Here is an 18,881-nt window from a genome sequence, read left to right on the forward strand (position 1 = left end):
CTACACTTTAAATCATGAAGCTGCTAATGCCTACATGGAACCAGAAACAGCAATCCAGCAGATCTATATTGTTCCCATGCTGTGATCCTGAACCTTGTTTTAGTTAATGAGAGATGACTACATTTAACATCAAATTAACCTCCAGATTCCATAGGTGGCATAATGAAGCCAAATAGCAAATTTTCCAAACCACCCTTCCACAGTGTTAAGCCTCTTAAAAATAACTACGTGTTTAATGACAGCTGCATTTTACTGAGAGACTCCAACCCAAACATGCTCAAGAGCACAGGGCTGGAAAAGTCTCCACAAAGGTCTGGGTTTTTTACATATACTGCATTTACAATCTCCTGAAGGAATTTCATAGGTAATAGAGAGAGCTTCTTTGTGTCATGCTAGAGAAAGCAGTTTGCCTGTACACTGCATGACAAAATCAGTGGAATGAGGAACTGGAAGAGAACAGAGCTCAGGCTGCTGAGGGCCCTTAGACAGTGGTGTACCTGCAGCATTTCTTCCATTTTCTGCAGTGTTCTGACAGAGAAGCAGGCTCCTGATGGAACAGAGATGTGGAGCCTTATTACAGCTGCAGTGAAAACTACGTGTGTGGTTCCCACCACAACTGCATGCAAATCTTCTTGGAGCTTTTCCTAGACAAGTGGCCTAGGCTGACATGAAAACTACATATGTGGCTCCCACCACAACTGCAATGCAAATCTTCTTGGAGCTTTTCCTAGACAAGTGGCCTAGGCTGACAACTTTATTTCTGGACAAAGATTGATCTACCAGTGCAGCACCTCTACAAGGAAACATCCCTGCTGGCTATGCACCAGGTCAGAAAAACAAAATTATCTGTGGACTAGCAAGGCAAATTAGCTCACAATTTTGTTCTGTGTTAATAAACAATTACTTCATAAACCACTAGTTATAAAATTCCAAAAATTCTCTAACTGAAGGTGCTAAGAAAAGTAGTCATTAATTAATAAAAAACCCCTAATACTTCTAGCACAAAGTTTCTACATTTACTCTTGACTTTATCTTCTCATTTTTACTACTTAGTTACCTCCACAGAATGGATGCAAAAAGATTTCCACCAGCACATTTAATGAAAAACATTTCTTTCAAGCAAGGCACAAAATTTAGATTTATTTAATTTGATTAATCCCAATTTTTGTTTTACATTAAGTACAAAAACCAGCTGGAACGTAGGTGTAAATACAATTTCACAAAGTAGTTCAGTGAGATTTAAAATCATATCCAGAACCGTAAAGCACACTTAAAGCAGCCCAGAATATACAGATTGCTTACCATAACTGCTGAAAGAGATCATAATGTATCAACATATTTAACAACCTCCAGCAATAACTTATCTCCTTTCTAATCTTTCATTTAAAATGCATTTAACAATTCTGTACCTAACAAAGAAAGCATTAAAGAATGAGGAAAGCAGGTAAGTTTTACTCAAGCAGAGGCCTAACTTAAACACATACCCAATCAAAATTTAAACAATAGAACAATGACTTCAATATTTCAAACATTTCTAAGAACATAAATGCTAAGATAATATAGAAAAATAGCCACAGGCTCCAAGACTTATTTACTTCTCAAAGAACTCATGGTGTACTGTAGCTGCCTGAAATATTTTAACAATTATAGAAAACTGTATCTCCAGGTTTGGTACATTTGTATTTTCTAGATGACAACATACATTTAAGACAACCATCAACTTATTTACAGTTAGAAGCTTATTCCTTTTAAAAACTGTATTAAAAAAATCAGTTTTGGCACTATCCCTAAGGCAATGGATGATAGGTACCTAAGACATCAAATCATATAATGTAAGCATAACCAGAAGAAAATCATCTTTAACTTATAAGAAATTGTGAGGCTGTAATTAAAGAGGAAATTTAAAACTCAGCACTTCTAAGTCACTACAACGCCCTACCCAAAACATTGAAGATTCTTGCTATATGCAACAGGAATTTCTTTAATCTGTGAAGCCCCCTTTTCTCATGGGAGAACACAATCTTTCTATAGTTATTAAGTTATCCAACTAGTTTTATTAGCAGAAAATAGCAAAAAGTTTAAGGAGAACATGAATTTGTTTTAAGTAAGCAGAAAAAACATTACTCTGAAGTCCAGCCTTTGCTGTCTATTTAAAACACCCCAAAGATAATTTTTCCATTCAATCCACTGAGCAAAGACCACAGCATCATTTTTTTTATTGATATGAATAGTTTTAACAACTTCCTATTTTGCATTTCCATCAGCTTCAGTTGTAGGTGACCCATAAACAACAATTTCCCAGTGTTGCCACATTTCCACTGCAAAGACTGCAAACCTGGATTTCATAAAGTGTGGATTTCATTTAAATTTTAAAATAATCTTTGCGTTTATCCTAAATTTATAAAAAGATTTTTTTTCAAAACTTAAGGCAAAAAATAAGTTTATTGGTTATGTTTCTTTAAGTCTGAGAAGGTATAGGAGGCTGTTTAAATATCAAAAAAGCTAACGCCATATACAGTATTACCAACAAAAGTAAAGAATAAGGCAGCATGCACCCTTAAGATGAAAAGAAAATTTAATATTACAAGATGTTTAAATAATCCAAAGGCAAAAAGTGTGTCTCCTCCAAGAGTATCTTCATAAAACATGGAAATTTTAGAGGAATGTTTTAGAGGACATCAAGTTACTAAAATAATCCGTTCAACGTTTATACAAATACATTACTACAACTGTAAGTTTACATACAATCAACTGACATCTCAGTGTTAACTAATTACTTAAATTTACAAGACAAACATAAATAAAGCTGTTAAAACAGGCAAGTACAGTACTGATCTATCATTGAGCACAATGCATTTTGTACTTCTTTCACCTTGAAAAGAATCAGGTTAGAATTGTGCGAAGTCTATCTCCAAACCTAAAAATAAAATAAAAGAGAATTAAGTATATCTATGCAGGTTTTACACAGCGTGGACATATTCCAAATGTTTTAAGTCCTGTTTTCAGGCATGTAATTTAGCATTTAACAACCTTTTGTCTGTTCTCAGAAGAGGCCACAGTCCTTAAGGTTATTTTTAATAATGACATCAGTTACAGCATCAAAAACAAACTGCACATTTTTTGTGTCTGTGGCACACGTGAAGTGAGTGTAGATTTCCTTTGTGTCTTTCCTCTTGTTCAGATCTTCAAACTGACACTGAATGTAAGCAGCTGCTTCTTCGTAAGTGTTTGACCCTAGAAAAAGAAAATTGCTCAGTAAGCAATTTCCAACAGAGGAAGAACAAGATGCACACTATCTTTGAAGGAGGGGGTTCTCTGGAAACAGTTAACCTAAACCTGAAGAGAAGAAATTCCACAGCCATTGCTTTAAGATACCATTAAAAAAAAACCTTGGAAGGATACCTTTTGGATGCATTTGTAATAATAAAAACTTAGCACTCAATGCAATTCCAGGTGCAGGAATAGTGTATTTACTCCAGTGCCAGAGGAACAAGTTATTAATGACCAATCCTAGTTTAGGATATTTTGCTTCCTTGATTTAAATTACTTGCTTTAAATTTTTATGTTTTTAAAAGCTTTGGAGTTTTCCCACACTCTGTTAAAGACATTTGGCATACACATTTCTCCCAAGCTTTTTACCTCCAACATGCTATTTTCTGTCTGGAGTTACAATGAAAATGATACATAAAGATGCTAAGACTTGTTAAATTAATTCATACTCTTTTGCTGTGTATTTCCTGAATAAGCCACAATGTCAACATGTATGTACGCTGCCTGTTCAGAAACCTCTCATGTACCTCAGGAATTCCTACTTATATCAAAGTACAAAAGCAGGGTTTTTTTTTCTTAGAAATAAGAACAGGCTAAATAATGAGCCTGAACAGTTGCAGCAGTAACATGTAAATGCTATCAGTGGAGCAGTGTATTTTACCTAGCTGAAAAAACTTCAGCACTATTTCATTTGTGACCCATCAAAACAACCCCCATCTATTTTAGATGCCTGAAGTTATACAACTCCTCATGATCTGGCATCAAAAATTAGGTATTTTAACAAAAAAAGCCCCTTGACATTGGTACCACTCCAATACCTGAATATTCAGGGTAGCAAATAGTGAGAGGACTTCTTTTGATTTTTTCTTCAAAAAGATCTTTCTTGTTCAGGAATAGAATAATAGAAGTGTCTGTGAACCATTTATTGTTGCAGATACTGTCAAACAATTTCATGCTCTCATGCATCCGATTCTGTAATTGAAAAAAAAAAAGCCATCACTTTCTATTTTATCAGACTTCAGTAGTAAAATAAGGATACATATTTTTGATTACTTACAAACGAACCAGTTACAAAACTAAGTTTTTAGCGAACAAATCACATTTTACTGCAGGGAAATACAGAGAGGCCAAGACTACTACAAAGATCACTTCCACAAGCAGGGTTTAAGCAACTACTTTTTTCTCATTTCCAGGTTTAAATTTTCAATATTTCAGATTTTTTTTTGGTGTGAAATGTTTTCATATTTTGCAGTACAAATATTCTACAAGAATTGCTGAGTTACCTGAATTTGTCTTAACACTGATTAGATCTTCTGGAAATTGAAAATAAATTCTGCACCTAGCTGATATTCCAGAATAAGGAAGAAAGTTCTACAGAACTAGAGAATCAATAAGCAGGTATTTTAACTCTTACCATAATATTTAACTCTGTAGAAAAATTATCCAACATGTAAGTACTTTGGCCAAGTTCCAGTCATTTAAGTAGCAGGATGCTAGCTACGACCTTCTTTGACACTATATTTGACTTGAAAGGTTTTCTTATTTCTCTTTCCTCCCCAAATTATATTTTATAGAAAGTTGCAGAACACAAGAAGGAGCACAAGAGTCTGTTAATGATTCACATACAGAGGTAAGCATCACTTCAGACCAGTCAAGATAGCAAAATGCACCCTGTGCACAGTGACACGGAAGGACCAAACTCTTGAAAGAGGAGAAAGGAGCCAAGGGTGTTGGAAAGGAAAAAGAAGAGAAACATTTCTGCAACTAAGACAAGAGATTGGAGAAACATAGTTAGAAAGAAACAAAAACTGAAGACTGAGGATGGAAAGGAAAACAAAATGTGGTAAAGAAGATACAGGTAAATAAAAATTTTCTTACTATGTACTTCCAGCATCCATAAAGAGACTAAAATGTGTATTACTGACAATGTATCCTCATTAATTTATGCTTCCTTTAAAACATGAAAAGTGTAGGTAAATGAATTCTTATCTGTTAGTATTCCTTAGGAGAATATCATCATTTCACTGAGACCTTTTGCACAAACCCCATTCATCTTATAAAGCAATAATATTTCAAAACACCCATTTATAGCTTTCATTCAAAGCTTCACTTCTGTGCTATTCTAACTATTCCCTTTTTCAACATTATGGTACTTGCCATTTCCTCATCTTCAGCCAAGACCAAGTCATAATCACTCAGTGCCACACAAAAAATAATTGCTGTAACACCCTCAAAACAATGAATCCACTTTTTCCGCTCTGATCTTTGGCCTCCAACATCAAACATTCTGCAAAACAGAAATAAAAAGCAGTGAACAAACTTTGGAATTTTTAGCTTTCCGAATATTAACCAACAAAATCTGGAATTATCAGCTGTGTAAGTCTCAGAACAACATCTTAAAAGAAGGCAAAGAACTCTGTATCTTGTAGTTTCTCAGTATACACCTCAATTTTAATAAAGCTTTGAAGGTCTTCCTATACATTTTAGAGAGCATGATAAAGTATGAGATGAAAGATAAACAAAATCAACTATTTACAATATTATACTTCATTAACAAAGTTAATTGTAATCTGTAAAATAAAAATACACAATTAGCTTTACTAAAAAGCCTACCATAATAAAAGATACTGATCAACAATATGGACTGTCAGTCCTGGTGAGTTTTAGCTCCTCTCTCTAAGACAAATTACAACTTAAACCTGTTCTTAATTGGCCATGTTTAAATGGGCTATTTTTAAGGTATTATCTTAGAAGACAAAGTAAGCATTATATAGTAAAAATCCCTCATTTTCCCTCCAATAAATGCATTTTTTGAAATGCAATTAAGTCTCACATACAACACTTACTGAAGATGACTTGTGTTTTTTATTAGCCCCCTTTCCTGTTTTCCATGAGTTGTAAGGCTGCAAGTACAGGGCAGGTGAAAAACCCTACTGATTTAATGTTAGTGCACTACAGAAACACTGTAAATTGCACTTCAAGGGATTCAATTACAGTTGTTATTTTTAGATATCTTCAAGTGTTCCAAGTTGCTAGGTTTTAATTTGAAAAAAAAAAAAACCCACAGAAAAAGTAAGTAGAGAAGGAAAAAAAAGACCCTTTGCTTTCTCATGGAAAATTGTCAGAAACACTGCAACCTCTAACAAGGTCTTATACTTGGGCAAACTACTGCAAAAGTGACAATGCTCACTGCCCTTTTAATGTTCTATATTGAGATAATGCCATGTAAAAAACAATTGAAAGATAATTCCTGCTGACAAAAAGGATTCCTTAGAGGTGCTCCTTACCTTCAGAAAAATCTTTGAAGGGAGGTCTTTGGATATCACTTTATACAAATGTGAGCCAGGCATCTACTACTCAGTTCTCAAATAATTAGCAATGGCTGTACCCATAGAATATATTTTGTACTTAAGAATGTACTTTGTACTGTAGCTTACTAATTAATCCCTTAATTTTAGTAATTACTCCTGTCAATTCTAATGCTACACTTTGTAACTTTATACTGAGACCTGATTTTCCATAAGAATTAACACTGCTAAAAAAAGCGTTCTTTGAACACAAAACTAGTAAATAATCAGACTCAACTTTTGGACTAGGCTATAGAAACAGGATGAAGATGACTTGCTATTTGCAATTCAGACTGAATCAATAATCAAAACTATGTTAATTGCTTTCTAGAGAAGGCTGAATTGAGGCCCAACCAGAAGGAATCTAAACACACACTGCAGAACAGGAAAGGGAAGAAAATGAAAGAAATTTTTTCTGTGCAGCTAGTCATACTTATGTACCCTTGTCTTAGTATAATCAAGCCTTTCATGTGTTTGGATGATCTTAAAAGTTCATTTCAAGGTTATGTAAGAGTGTACTTCAAGCCCTCCCTATAACTCATTAAGCCTATTGCCTAAGGCACAGGTACAGATGTTTGAATGTACAACATTACAGCTAAACAATTCCACAGGCCTGGCTCAAAGACACATTTTATAAAAGTGTAGCCTTATGGTCCTTGTAACAGTCCCAATAATCCATAGAGACTGGACCCATCTACAGTAGGGAACAAGAAACATTGGAAAGTAAGTGAGAAGCTGGAGAGCTCCTGAAAATACTGAAGTTCTCTCTTCAGGCTTGGCTAAGGACTACTCTTCTTAGGTTTGCAAGAGATTCACTACCATTTATCAGCTATTCTTTTGTGGATCAATACAAATTTTGTATTTTTAAACCCTAAAACAAGGAAACAAACGAGATTTCTACAGTACTGATTGTCCTGAAGTATCCATATTTCAGTATTTGCCATGCATTTCCGTGAAAAAAATATTTTCCATGAAGATACTAAGCAAACATGGTGAACAATTTAAATCTAAATGCATATTTAAAGTGTGTTTTACTGAGTTTTCTTCTCATTCTTCCTCATCAGTAGGAGGCAGAGTACGCTGATGGTTAACACCATCTTGTGTTTTCACCTTGAATGCTCACGTGCATCAAGGCAAACTTTTTACAAGAGCATATTGTGAGAGGACAAGGGGGAACGAGTTTGAAGTGAGAGTAGGTTTACATTAGGTATCAGGAAGAAATCCTTTATTGTGGGTGGTTTTGTTCCAGGGAAGTTATGGATGCCCCATCTCTGAAAGCGTTCAAGGCCAGGTTGGATGGAGCTTTGAGCAACCTGGTCTAGTGGATGGTGTCCCTGCCCACTGCAGCAGGGTTAGAACCAGACAATCTTTAATGTCCCTTCCAACCCAAACCATTCTCTGATTCCATGTCTTTAGACATATAATTCTCAGAATACTATCATTATTTTCTAAATCTTGCACCACAGAAAACATAAGTTACATTCTTTCATCTCTAAAATACTGCCTTAAAGTACAGGATGTATTTGAATTCACCTCTTTGGGAAAATGGATTTACTCTTTCATGGAACACCAGCAAACACTTATAAGCTTCCAGTTCTCCAACAGAATTTAAAACAAGAATCCATCAGAACAGCTATTTAACATGGCAGAAAATATAATATTTGTTTTGAGATTTAATTTATATCAAAAGTATCCTTATAAAACATTTTCAATATAACAAAAAGATTTATTGGAGCTCCAACAACTCTCACATGCCTTCAGAAAATCGAGTCAAGCACAATAATTTTTTTTCATAAAAAGTGGGGGGAAATAATCAAAAATCAAATTTGTGGTTAGACAAATTTGTTAAATTACACCACTGAATGCCATATTCCATAATTTTACAGGAACTTTGACGGGCAGATAACAATGCAGCATGATTTACATACTTAAAATGAAGATCCTTGAAAGTAAAGTGAGTTTCCACTATTCCTGTAGTTTTCACTCTAGTCCTGAGAACGTCCTGTTGAGTTGGAATGTAGCTGGTTTGTGCTATCCTGTCCAAGTCATTCAAGTAACTAAAGGTAAAAATAAACACTGCTTTCAGTTATTCATAAAACAGCAACAAAATAATTACAAAGAATTACAGAAGTTAAGTCCATTCATTACACTGTGCTTGAATTTTATAAAATAGTTTTCTCTGAGACACAAGACACAGTATTCTACTCAAATTTCCAAATTCTTTTGAAATAAGCTTTTGAGACACATCAATATTTCATCCTAGATGAAAGCAAACTTAAGCAATTTATTCCATTACAAAGCATTCTTCTTTAGAAATTTCAAAATGCAAACATGTTTCCATAAACATCCATGTTATTGGCACTTAATTATAACATCTTCATCTTTGCAATCTACTGAACTGCAGGACTTTGAACCACAAACAAAGCCCAAAATCACTCTACTTGATAATAGATATGAAAAGAATAACTCAGTGTTTTGGCCAGAATTAATGTGTCTAAGAAAGTGCACAATACATAACAATTAACCTTCTATTGAGAATTCCTAATTGCATGTATTTTTTAGAATTAGTATGCTTTCACTGCCAAACTCCTTGCAATGTAGGCCAAGCCCAGTGTTTCCAAAAAACTATACAGCTCTTACTTGTAGTTTTCCCATAGTAAACAGGGAAGGTATTGTGTTCTATTTTCTGTGTAACAAGACGTTACCAATTTTACAGTTACATTTATATGGTCAGGAGAACAGTTTTCTTATGAAACTTGAGTCACAGTTGTCTAAAACAACAAAAGAGACCACAGAAGGTTAGCACAGGAGAGTATGCGAATCTCCAAACGAAACGTTCCATACGGAAAAAAGTTTATACAATTGAGAAACAACATCAAGCACTACAAAATACTTCAGAATCATAAAAAAATGGCACTACAAGGCAATATCACTGCTACTGCCACTCTACCATCTTGCATTTCCTTCAGTGGACTCTTTTCCTTGACTGACTTACCATTACTTACTGCCACACCATCTTATTTTTGCCTTTCTAGTTCCTTCATGTTTTATTTTCTTACTTAAGTGCCCTAGCATAAAAGATACATTCTAATTGTTTCTTGGCACAACACATTTCCAACAGACACCATTAATTAACAATGAAAACATAGCAATGTTGAAATAGGAAAAAAACTATTATGAAAGAAACCAGTATCCTCGGTAATGCAGATACAGATCATGTAATCGCATTTTTTTGACACATTCAGATAATAAAAAGGTACTTTAGTCATGTTTTTGTAACAGAAAACCTATTAAAGCACCTTAAATCAATCTTTGTCTTCTTTAAGGGAGTGAAACACGTGGTCAGAACATGACAAGCTCATAATTACTCTACGCCTTTTTCCTTTCCAACCTCAAAGCTTTGCTGCAGCATTTTGACCTAAGCAGACACTATCTTTGTCCAGGTATTTCTGTGGTTTCCATCTATGTGGGAGCAGAATTTGTCAAAACATGACACCTCATACTGCTTTAGCTACTAGGGAAAGAGAATCCTGTCAGTCACACTGTACTTACTAGGCAGCAGAGTCATTGAGCTGGTATTCTCGAGATCTGTTGAAACAGGCTTGAACCCCAGTGTCTTTCCACAGTCTCTTGATAACTCCTGCAAGCTCTGAAGTCATGAATCCTTCTTCTGCTGCTCCAGCCAACACAAAGAGCTGACGAGCATCGTCCTTTAGGATGTAAACACAGGGTGAAGAGTGAAATATTGAGAAATACAACAGAAGTATTATCACCTAAGAACTAGATTCAGCAAATGCATTACTTAACCTGGTAAATGTGAATGTAACCAAACAAAAATTGTGAAAGAAATCAATTTATTTTAGTGTTCTACATTAGATATTCATTCCCACGTTTTTCAACAACAGAAAAAGACTAGTAATCTAATTTATTGTTAGCTGACAAAGCTTCTGGTCTGTTTATAACTTGAGTGAAGTTTTTATAAACAGAAGTAGTAACATGTTCTGTGCTCAAACCTATATCTAACCATATTTGCTCATAAAATACCACATAATGGATAAAATGGTTACAATACAAACTAGACCATTCAGAAAGGTAGCTGTATATTGAACAATTGAAGAAAACACATTCAATGCTTAATTTTAATTAATTACACAACTTCGAAAGTGACAAATAATCACTTCTTCCCAAACCATGCATCAGGAATTAGAAAAACACTTCTAAAAACCTTTCCAGATAAATCAGCTACAAATATCCATTGTCTTAATTATTCTACAGAGAGCAGGTTCTCTTGGTAATCCAATATGAAGCAAAGATCAAGATTTTTAAGAGAAAATGCTGGATTTTTAAACTGTATAATAACTGGCTTTGAGAATGAGACTAATGAAGTACAGGATGCAAATCCACCACTCCCCTTTTATCAGCATTTGACCAGTTCACCAGCGACATCCAATTTTGACAGAGCAACAAAACTCAGTATTTTATTTTCTAAGGTATTTCTCTTTTACTCAGACCTGCAAGGCAGTGAAGGAAAGACAGCAGATGGGTACAAGGAAAATCCACATTAGTACTCTCCTGTGGGTAGCTGCTTGACCTTGGTTATTAGGAGAACATGATCCAATGCCAAGGTACGTCAGCCAGAAAAATCAGCTTGTAACAACTACCCACAGCATGTACTGTTTGTCCAGTAATTAAAAGAAAGAGAACAATGAATCTGGAAAGGAGGAAGGAGAAAAGAGAGACTCAGACATGTCAGCTGGGAACTGAAAGTGTTTCAAGAAAGAGGAGGATTTAAAAAGGCAACATATAAGGTTATTCTCACAAAACCTAAGTGAAGACACATGCAAATCTGCAGAAAAATCTGTCACTTTGCTGTTCCAAAATAAAGCTGTGGGGAAAAGAACCCATTTGCAGGAAAAGCACGGAAAGTAGTGATTGTTCTAAAGATACTGTCCACTGTAGACTTAAATAATCAAAGACTGTGTGAGCTAACAGGGAAATTGTTTACAGATGATTGGGTAATACTGAATTTCAGAGGTTGAAAATGAAAGGCTTGCAGTTCAGTGAACTCAAGCCAAACTTGGAGATTCAAACATATATATATACACATTTGTAGATACACGTATGAAGAATGATAGTTGATGTATAGTTGAAAGTGTCTTTTGAAAGCTAGAGTAAGTAGGTATCTAAAACAACATTCATGAAACAAAAATACTGGTTACTATACATACACAGAACAAACTGTGAACACATTATAAAAATTTAACAGATTGGACTAATAATTACATATAAAACCCACAACTCACAAAAGCAGCAGTTCTTTAAGAAGGAACAATATATTAAGACACATGATGGAAACAGCTTAGAAACTGACATTTTTGTCACAAAAGACGATGACATTTTATACCTGAGATGGTCTGACTTTCATATATCTCTACATACTCTCAGAGGGGGTGGGGAAAGGGAAAGTAGAACAAGATAACCAATTTCAGCTTTTTAAAAGCCAAACATTAAAATGAAAAATGGTCTTTGTTACCACTAAATGCAACAAAATTAAAACAAAACTGAAAATAATTAAGGTATGAACATACTACTACTAATATCTAATGCTAATATTCCATAGCAATGTTCCTCTGAAAAAAAAAAGTATTTGGACCACCAAGACCAGACTAAGTACAAGGGGATGGACAGCTATTTTAAGACTGTTCCTAACACAAGTTTGCCTCATCATTTATACAGCTCTCTGAAGTCGAGAAACTCAGATGACTTAAAACTGACATCATATATAACATGGTCCTCAAAAATCTCCTTGTTAGTCATTTTATCTGCCAACACCTAAATTTACTCCTCCTCCGTTTTCTCTTACTACGCATTCAGTAACAGAAGTCTACCATCTGCCTCTTTCCAGCATCAACTGCCAGACTCCAGAGAGGACTGCACAAACACTGAACTAACAAGTAGTGAAATACTGTCAGTGCTCTGGAAAACTTTGGTCTCAAGGGCAGACTACAGCAAACACGAGAGCAAATGTAGAGAGGAATAACCAGTGAAATTGAAGCTTTTACTAGTTATGCTTACAACTGAAGAAACATCAGGTAGAACATACATACATAATGGCTATAATTAGATATCAATCAGATTTAGACTTCAGATACAACTTTATGACTCACTATAAATAATTTTACAAACATCTTCCTTATGATAACCATACATAATGCACTTCACAAGGTTACTGAATGAAAACTGTCTACCATTTATAAACTGTTTTTTAAACAACCAATAAAATCCTGACTGTCAAGAATGAAGACTGTCAAGAATTACTTTCATTTACTTTTAAAAACCCTTCTCTTCTCCCAAACTGTAGTTCTACCTTAAAGTGATGAAAAGAACTTATGACAAAAGATTCCTGACTACCTTATATATACTTATGAACACGTTCATGAACAACAAAATCCTTCCTCCATCTTTCCTGTAAGACAGCCACAATGTGGCAAGTTCTGGCTTCCAAACCAGTACTGGTGAGCATTCTACACTGTGATTTCTGATTTCTGTGGGGAGGAGATAAAAGCATACATCCTGAACCAAGTTAAACTGCTGTTCAGACCAGCGACTATGGGGATCAGTTTCAGCACTGCAGCACAGACTGTACAGAGTCTTGCAATGAGAGGACAAGCAAAAAAACAAACTGAGCATTTTACAGAGATATTCCAAACATCTCCCTGCCTGGCCAGATGTGGATGTAATCAGAGTCACCACAGGTAAGAGCACAGGATTAGGAATGGAGATACCAATAGGTGGGATGGCAAATAAACTCAGAGATTTGTACGTGGGACATTAGACGAGATAAGATGGAAAATGTACAGAAAAGCTTAGGAAAAGTCTCATTTCTTGGGAAAAAATCCCAGGATTAGTATCATGAAAAAATGGGATCCCAGCAGCAGGTCCATGTCCATGTCTCTTTGAGCAAAATAAAGACCTCAGCACTGGAAATCAGTATGAAACAGGATCCAGCTCAGAGGCTGGCAATGTTTCAGGCACTGCTGTGTCTATGACCTAATAGAGAAGTGCAGGCAGTACAGTGCAGAAGTAGCTAGATGCCTCCCTATTTAAGCTGTATTTTTCAAGGTGCCTAACTTAAATTACCTACTTAATAGCCCCCAAGTCCATACAAATAGAGATATGACTGTGGACTCCTTAAGATTCAGATGTTTAGTTCTCCAAATTTAGTCAGAATTCAGAAAATAGTATCTAAACCAAATAATTTTGTGAATCAACCCAGTGGTGACTGCTCCACAGGTCACCTTGTGTGTAAAGACCAAAGGCATTTAGTTATCAAACACTGTACTTCACAAAGATTTCTGAAGGAAATAGTAAGGATATTTCAGATGCATGCCTGTGCATGTACTTTAATACTCACAGCCCTGACTGGATCACCAAAGTCTATCTTCAACCTCCCCATGGCTCTAATGATAGCAATAATGGACTGAATGGTGTTACTGTAGACAACAGCTTTGTACTGTTTACATTCGTCTTCTGAATAACCAGCTTCATGGATAATCCTATGGAAGAAAAAAATAAATAAATTCTCTATTCAAATTAAAAAATGTTTCTCTATCACAGTATTTCACCATACTTACTTCATTTGCTTGACAATTGTGCTTTTCCCCGATTCACCAGCTCCTGAAAAATAAAGGTGAAAATTCACCATTAGGCTTGTGCTAATCTTTGAAAATACATTTTGATTCTGCACTTCATATATCTAACCAATATAAAAACCTTCAACAGGTTACAACATGCTGAACATGTCACAAACTGATTTTTGATACAAAAATGCACCTTCATCTGGAAATTTCAAAATCAAGCCATTTTAGGAACAAATTTCAGTTGTAACAAGTCTTTTTTTTCACGTAATCTTTACACAGTCTGCTGGTGTTTCTAAAGCGAACAGGTGATAAATTACTCAACATCAAAGGGATCTAAAGCATAATTCCTCTTTTTAATCAAAACCTAACCAAAATCCATTCTTTACACTGGTCTTCCGAAATTGCAAATGAACACCTTAAAATTCAAGGCTTTAGTCCTCCTGACTGTCTTTTGACCCTTGCATGAATAAAACAACAGCAGGCCTTACTTTTTGTTAGAACAGATGGCATGAGGTTTGCCAGTCAACCTGATATCATTTTAAGTGCTTAACAACGACAAAACAAAATGCTACATTAAAATACAAAGCTTAGAAAAACAGTATCTCTGTGAACAGACAGGGAAAAAGCACACTTTTTACTGTCTCAACAATCTATCTTTAGTCTGCTTCTTACTTTAAAAAAATATGTGGAACTCTTACAGCTGCAGTTTAATCCCTCTATCCCTCTATATAGCACACTCCTAGTTTTCCTGTGACTTGTGCTGAATTCTTCCTCTCACAGTTCCCCTTTCTCAATATAGCTTTGCAGAAGTGAATACGGTCTTCATACAGTCTACAGGTATTTATAATGCAGAGATCACCCATTGTCCAATACAACCAAAAGAAAACTGACCACAGTAAGGCACTGATAAAGGCTGTACTTATTTGTCTCCAAAATAAGGGCAAGAACCTGATGCACAACAGTCGACCTCATGTTGGTCAAAATGAAGCTTATTGAGAAGTACCAACACAGGTTTACAAAGTAGAAAATGCACTTACTAAGTTTGCATGAGGAAACAGGTGGGTTTGGGGGTGAAGGACACTAACAGATGTCATTTACTTTGACTCTAATAAGGCTTCCAATGCCACTGTCCATGACAGCCCCTGTACCAAGCTGGGTAAGTACCAACTTCAGGGTGTCTGAAAATCTGCCTAGACAGCCACACTTAAAGGCTTGTGTCAATGGTTCAAAAATCTAACAGGAAGGCATTTAGGCAAGCTCCAGGAGACAACACTGGGCTAGCACAGTTTACCACCTTCACCAATGACCTGAAAGCAAAGGCAGAATGCACTGACATCAAGGTTGCAGCTGACATGAGCCCTGGAGGCCAGGAAGTAGCTGCCAGTGTGAGATAACAGAGGTGCTATTCAGAGGGTCCTCAACATGCTAGAGGACTGAGCTGAGGAATCTCAGAACACAGGGCAATTTTGAAGTCCTGCAAGTGGCACAGAGCAACACATCCAACACAGCAGATTTGAGACTAATGGGTGAGGAAAGCTGTGGGGCTCAAGAAACTGAAGAGTTACAGTAGGGTCTTGTGGTGATGAAGGTTAATCACATTACAGGATGCTGCACTGGGTCTGTCTGGGAAAAATTAACTCTCTTCACAGTAGTCATGGTGCTGCACTTCAGGTTTGTAGCTAAACCAGTGCTGGTAACACTCGTTAGTACGAGCAAGTGATGGTTCTCTCATAGCTGAAAAATGCATCAAGGCATTTCCTCTTTTCCACCATGTCCCCAGCCCAGTTAGTAGGCTGGGTGTGGACAAGACCTTGAGAAGGGAGACAGCCAGGACAGCTGACCTAAGTCAACCAAAAGGATATTCAATACAACATGATACCATGCTCAGCAGTAAAAACTCAGGGAAGGGAGGAAGAGGGGTAGTCATTTGCTATTACAGTGTTTGTCTGAACATTTTTTTTTATAACATTTAGAAGTGTGATTATAGTGAAGGGTCTGAGACATAATTCATACAATGAGAAGCTGAGGGAACTGAAGTTTTTTAGCCTGGAGAACAGGAGGCTCAGGGGAGACCTCAAGACTCTCTACAAGTACCTTAAAGGAGGCTTTAGCCAGGTGGGATCAGTCTCTTCTCACAGGTAATAAGTGATAGGACAATAGTAAATGGCCTCAGGTTGCACCAGGAGAGGTTAAGACTGGCTATTAGAAAAAAATGTCTTTATCAAAGGAATTGTCAAGCATTGAAACATTAAAAACTCTAGCTCTGGAATGTGGGGACATGGTTTAGTGGTGGGCTTGGCAGTGCTGGTTTAATGGTTGCACACAATGACATTATAAGCTTTTTCCAAACTAAACAATCCTACGATTCTTCCCACACAACCATTATGCATGCCAAGGCCCTGCTTTCCAGGAAGTGGCCAAACACCTGCCTCCCAGTGAGAAGGAAGGAATTAATTCTGCTCTTTGCTCTGCTAGTGTGTGCAAGCCTTGGCTTACCCTATTAAAACATCATTATCTTGATCCATTCTGCTCTTTGCTCTGCTAGTGTGTGCAAGCCTTGGCTTACCCTATTAAAACATCATTATCTTGATCCATGTATCTTCTTGCCTTCCTTATATTTTTTCCTTATCCCAAGGGAGAGGAGCGTGATCACACAGCTGTGTGGGTGTTTTGGGTTGACCCTGACCAACAGCTTCCAGTGCTGCAGTGGCAACAGTGCAGACAAGTCAAAGCACACTGCTCATCCCCAGCAGTCAGCATGTATACAATTCTCCCCTTCAGCACCCAGTAAATGAGAAAACAGTTGAAGGTCACTTGGATGTTTAGAGGGCACACGACATTCAAGGAAAAGCTACAAAGAACTGGGAATTTTAATCCTAGAAAGACTGGTGTGGTTGAAGAAGGTTGGATATCTGTAAATTTCTGTTGTTTCCATAACACCCACTTAAAACAGCTTAAAGCAGAAGTAAACTTGTCAGACCTATACAAAAGAGATGTGAGGCAATTCAGAACCTCTAGCACAGCCAATTACAGAGAGATGGGGGAAGGAGGTGCAGGGAACCTATTCCATGGAAGAGGCTGTACTGTGTGTAGAGGAAGTAAAAACTCAGCCTTGGACATCTTCAAGATTCAACTGGACAAGGCTCTGAGCAACCTCATCTATTTTGATGTTTGAGCCAAGGCCTAAACTAGATGACCTCGAAGATGACCTCCTTCTTCTAACTTAAGTATTTAATTTCTGTAGAACAGAGTATTTCTATATTTAAATACTATAAAGTGATCCTTTTAGGATATTCCTCTTATTAAACCAAATACATCAGGACAGGCTCAGCCCAATTTAAGACTGGCTGTCAAAGGTTGTCCCATCTTCTCCCCAGCACTACCACTGATGTGGTTACACCTTTCTTCCTCCAACACCACAGAATGAGTGCTGGCACCAACAGGACACAGTGAGCTCAGAGGAACAGAGCTACGGAATAGAGCGGGCCTGTCAGCATCAATCTAGATTGCTTAATGCCATCTTTAGCTCATGTCAAAGCAAAAGACTTAGTTTTTTATACATCTGCAAGTTTCTTTATAGAGCAGCAATAGTTCTTCAGAATCTGAGTGGCCATGGAAGTACATTAATATAAACAGAAATCAGACACCAGTACAAAAGTCAGTTGAAATTTATACACCTGAAGCATTTATAAACCAAATAATCTCAAAATAGCTAATTAAGCACTTAAACACAAATAGGTGACAAAAGTTTAAAGATTAGCTTTATTAATGAAATTACTACAATATGCTTTGGATTAATATTTTTATTCAAATAATTTGAAGACGTTATATTCCCTGCACTCAACAGCAATTTGGAGATATTAAGAAATATGCTACAGCATTTAATTTATATAACCTCAAACTGTTCTATTAAAAATTTATCACATTTGACTAACCAAGAATGTCTGTGTCAGGGCTAGTTACAGTTTAAAAATTGAATTATTTTTGTCATACACTTTGAACTCCATTTTTTGAGTCAGACATGCATGTTTCTCTATGGTGCTAGAATTCACATGTACCAAATACCTACAATTATCATAAAAGCATTCTCAGTAACACAACCACAAACACCCATAATACACATAAAGAATAATTAAGTCATTTATTACAGAGTACCTAACATCAGCACTGAGTTCCTGGAAGGTGCATTCCCCTCTGTTATTTAATGGAAAACAGAAAGGGTTGTGTTTGGTTTGGGTTTTTCCTTCAACTGCACACTGAAATGACTGCAGCATTCCTAATAATCTTTGCAAAGCAGACAGGAAAATTTCACCTTACTCACTGAACCATACTGAAAGGAAATTCGTTATTTTTGCACACCTGAATGCAGAACTCTGCCAGGCTCTCTGACAGATATACTTGGTTAAATTCCCTCCTTTATCTCAGCATAAGTAAGTTGCCCATACAACAAAATGAGAATTAACTGGTTTAGAAAGTTTTAGACAGAGGCAAGCATTATTAAATATTACATGTGCCAGCTGTGTATAAAATGTCAGCACTAGCTATACAGTCACAACCAAGCACTACCTAAGTTTAGACAGACTTGATTGAATAGTCCTCAAACATGTAGTAAATGATGCTATTT

At 36.3% G+C, this 18,881-nt stretch overlaps 1 protein-coding gene across 3 annotated transcripts in view; it reads right to left on the bottom strand.

Annotated features, from left to right (window-relative positions):
- Positions 1–1,113: 1,113 nt before the first annotated feature.
- LOC120509259 (guanine nucleotide-binding protein G(i) subunit alpha-1) overlaps positions 1,114–18,881 on the bottom strand; it is a 32,927-nt gene continuing 15,159 nt past the window's right edge. Inside the window, exons 2-9 of one of the 3 annotated variants that reach the window (XM_039723696.1) lie at positions 14,252–14,294; positions 14,032–14,173; positions 10,170–10,327; positions 8,546–8,674; positions 5,428–5,557; positions 4,089–4,242; positions 3,031–3,234; positions 1,114–2,917 (exon numbers count right to left, since the gene is read on the bottom strand). In XM_039723696.1, coding sequence (XP_039579630.1) covers positions 3,044–3,234; positions 4,089–4,242; positions 5,428–5,557; positions 8,546–8,674; positions 10,170–10,327; positions 14,032–14,173; positions 14,252–14,294 — 947 coding nt within the window. In that variant the 3' untranslated portion in view covers positions 1,114–2,917; positions 3,031–3,043. Of the gene's footprint in view, positions 3,235–4,088; positions 4,243–5,427; positions 5,558–8,545; positions 8,675–10,169; positions 10,328–14,031; positions 14,174–14,251; positions 14,295–18,881 lie in introns of all 3 variants that reach the window. The other 2 variants (XM_039723695.1, XM_039723694.1) reach the window with 2 other exon arrangements.

This window comes from Passer montanus, unplaced genomic scaffold, assembly GCF_014805655.1.
Source record: "Passer montanus isolate IOZ18808 unplaced genomic scaffold, ASM1480565v1 scaffold50, whole genome shotgun sequence".
Classification (NCBI taxonomy): domain Eukaryota; kingdom Metazoa; phylum Chordata; class Aves; order Passeriformes; family Passeridae; genus Passer; species Passer montanus.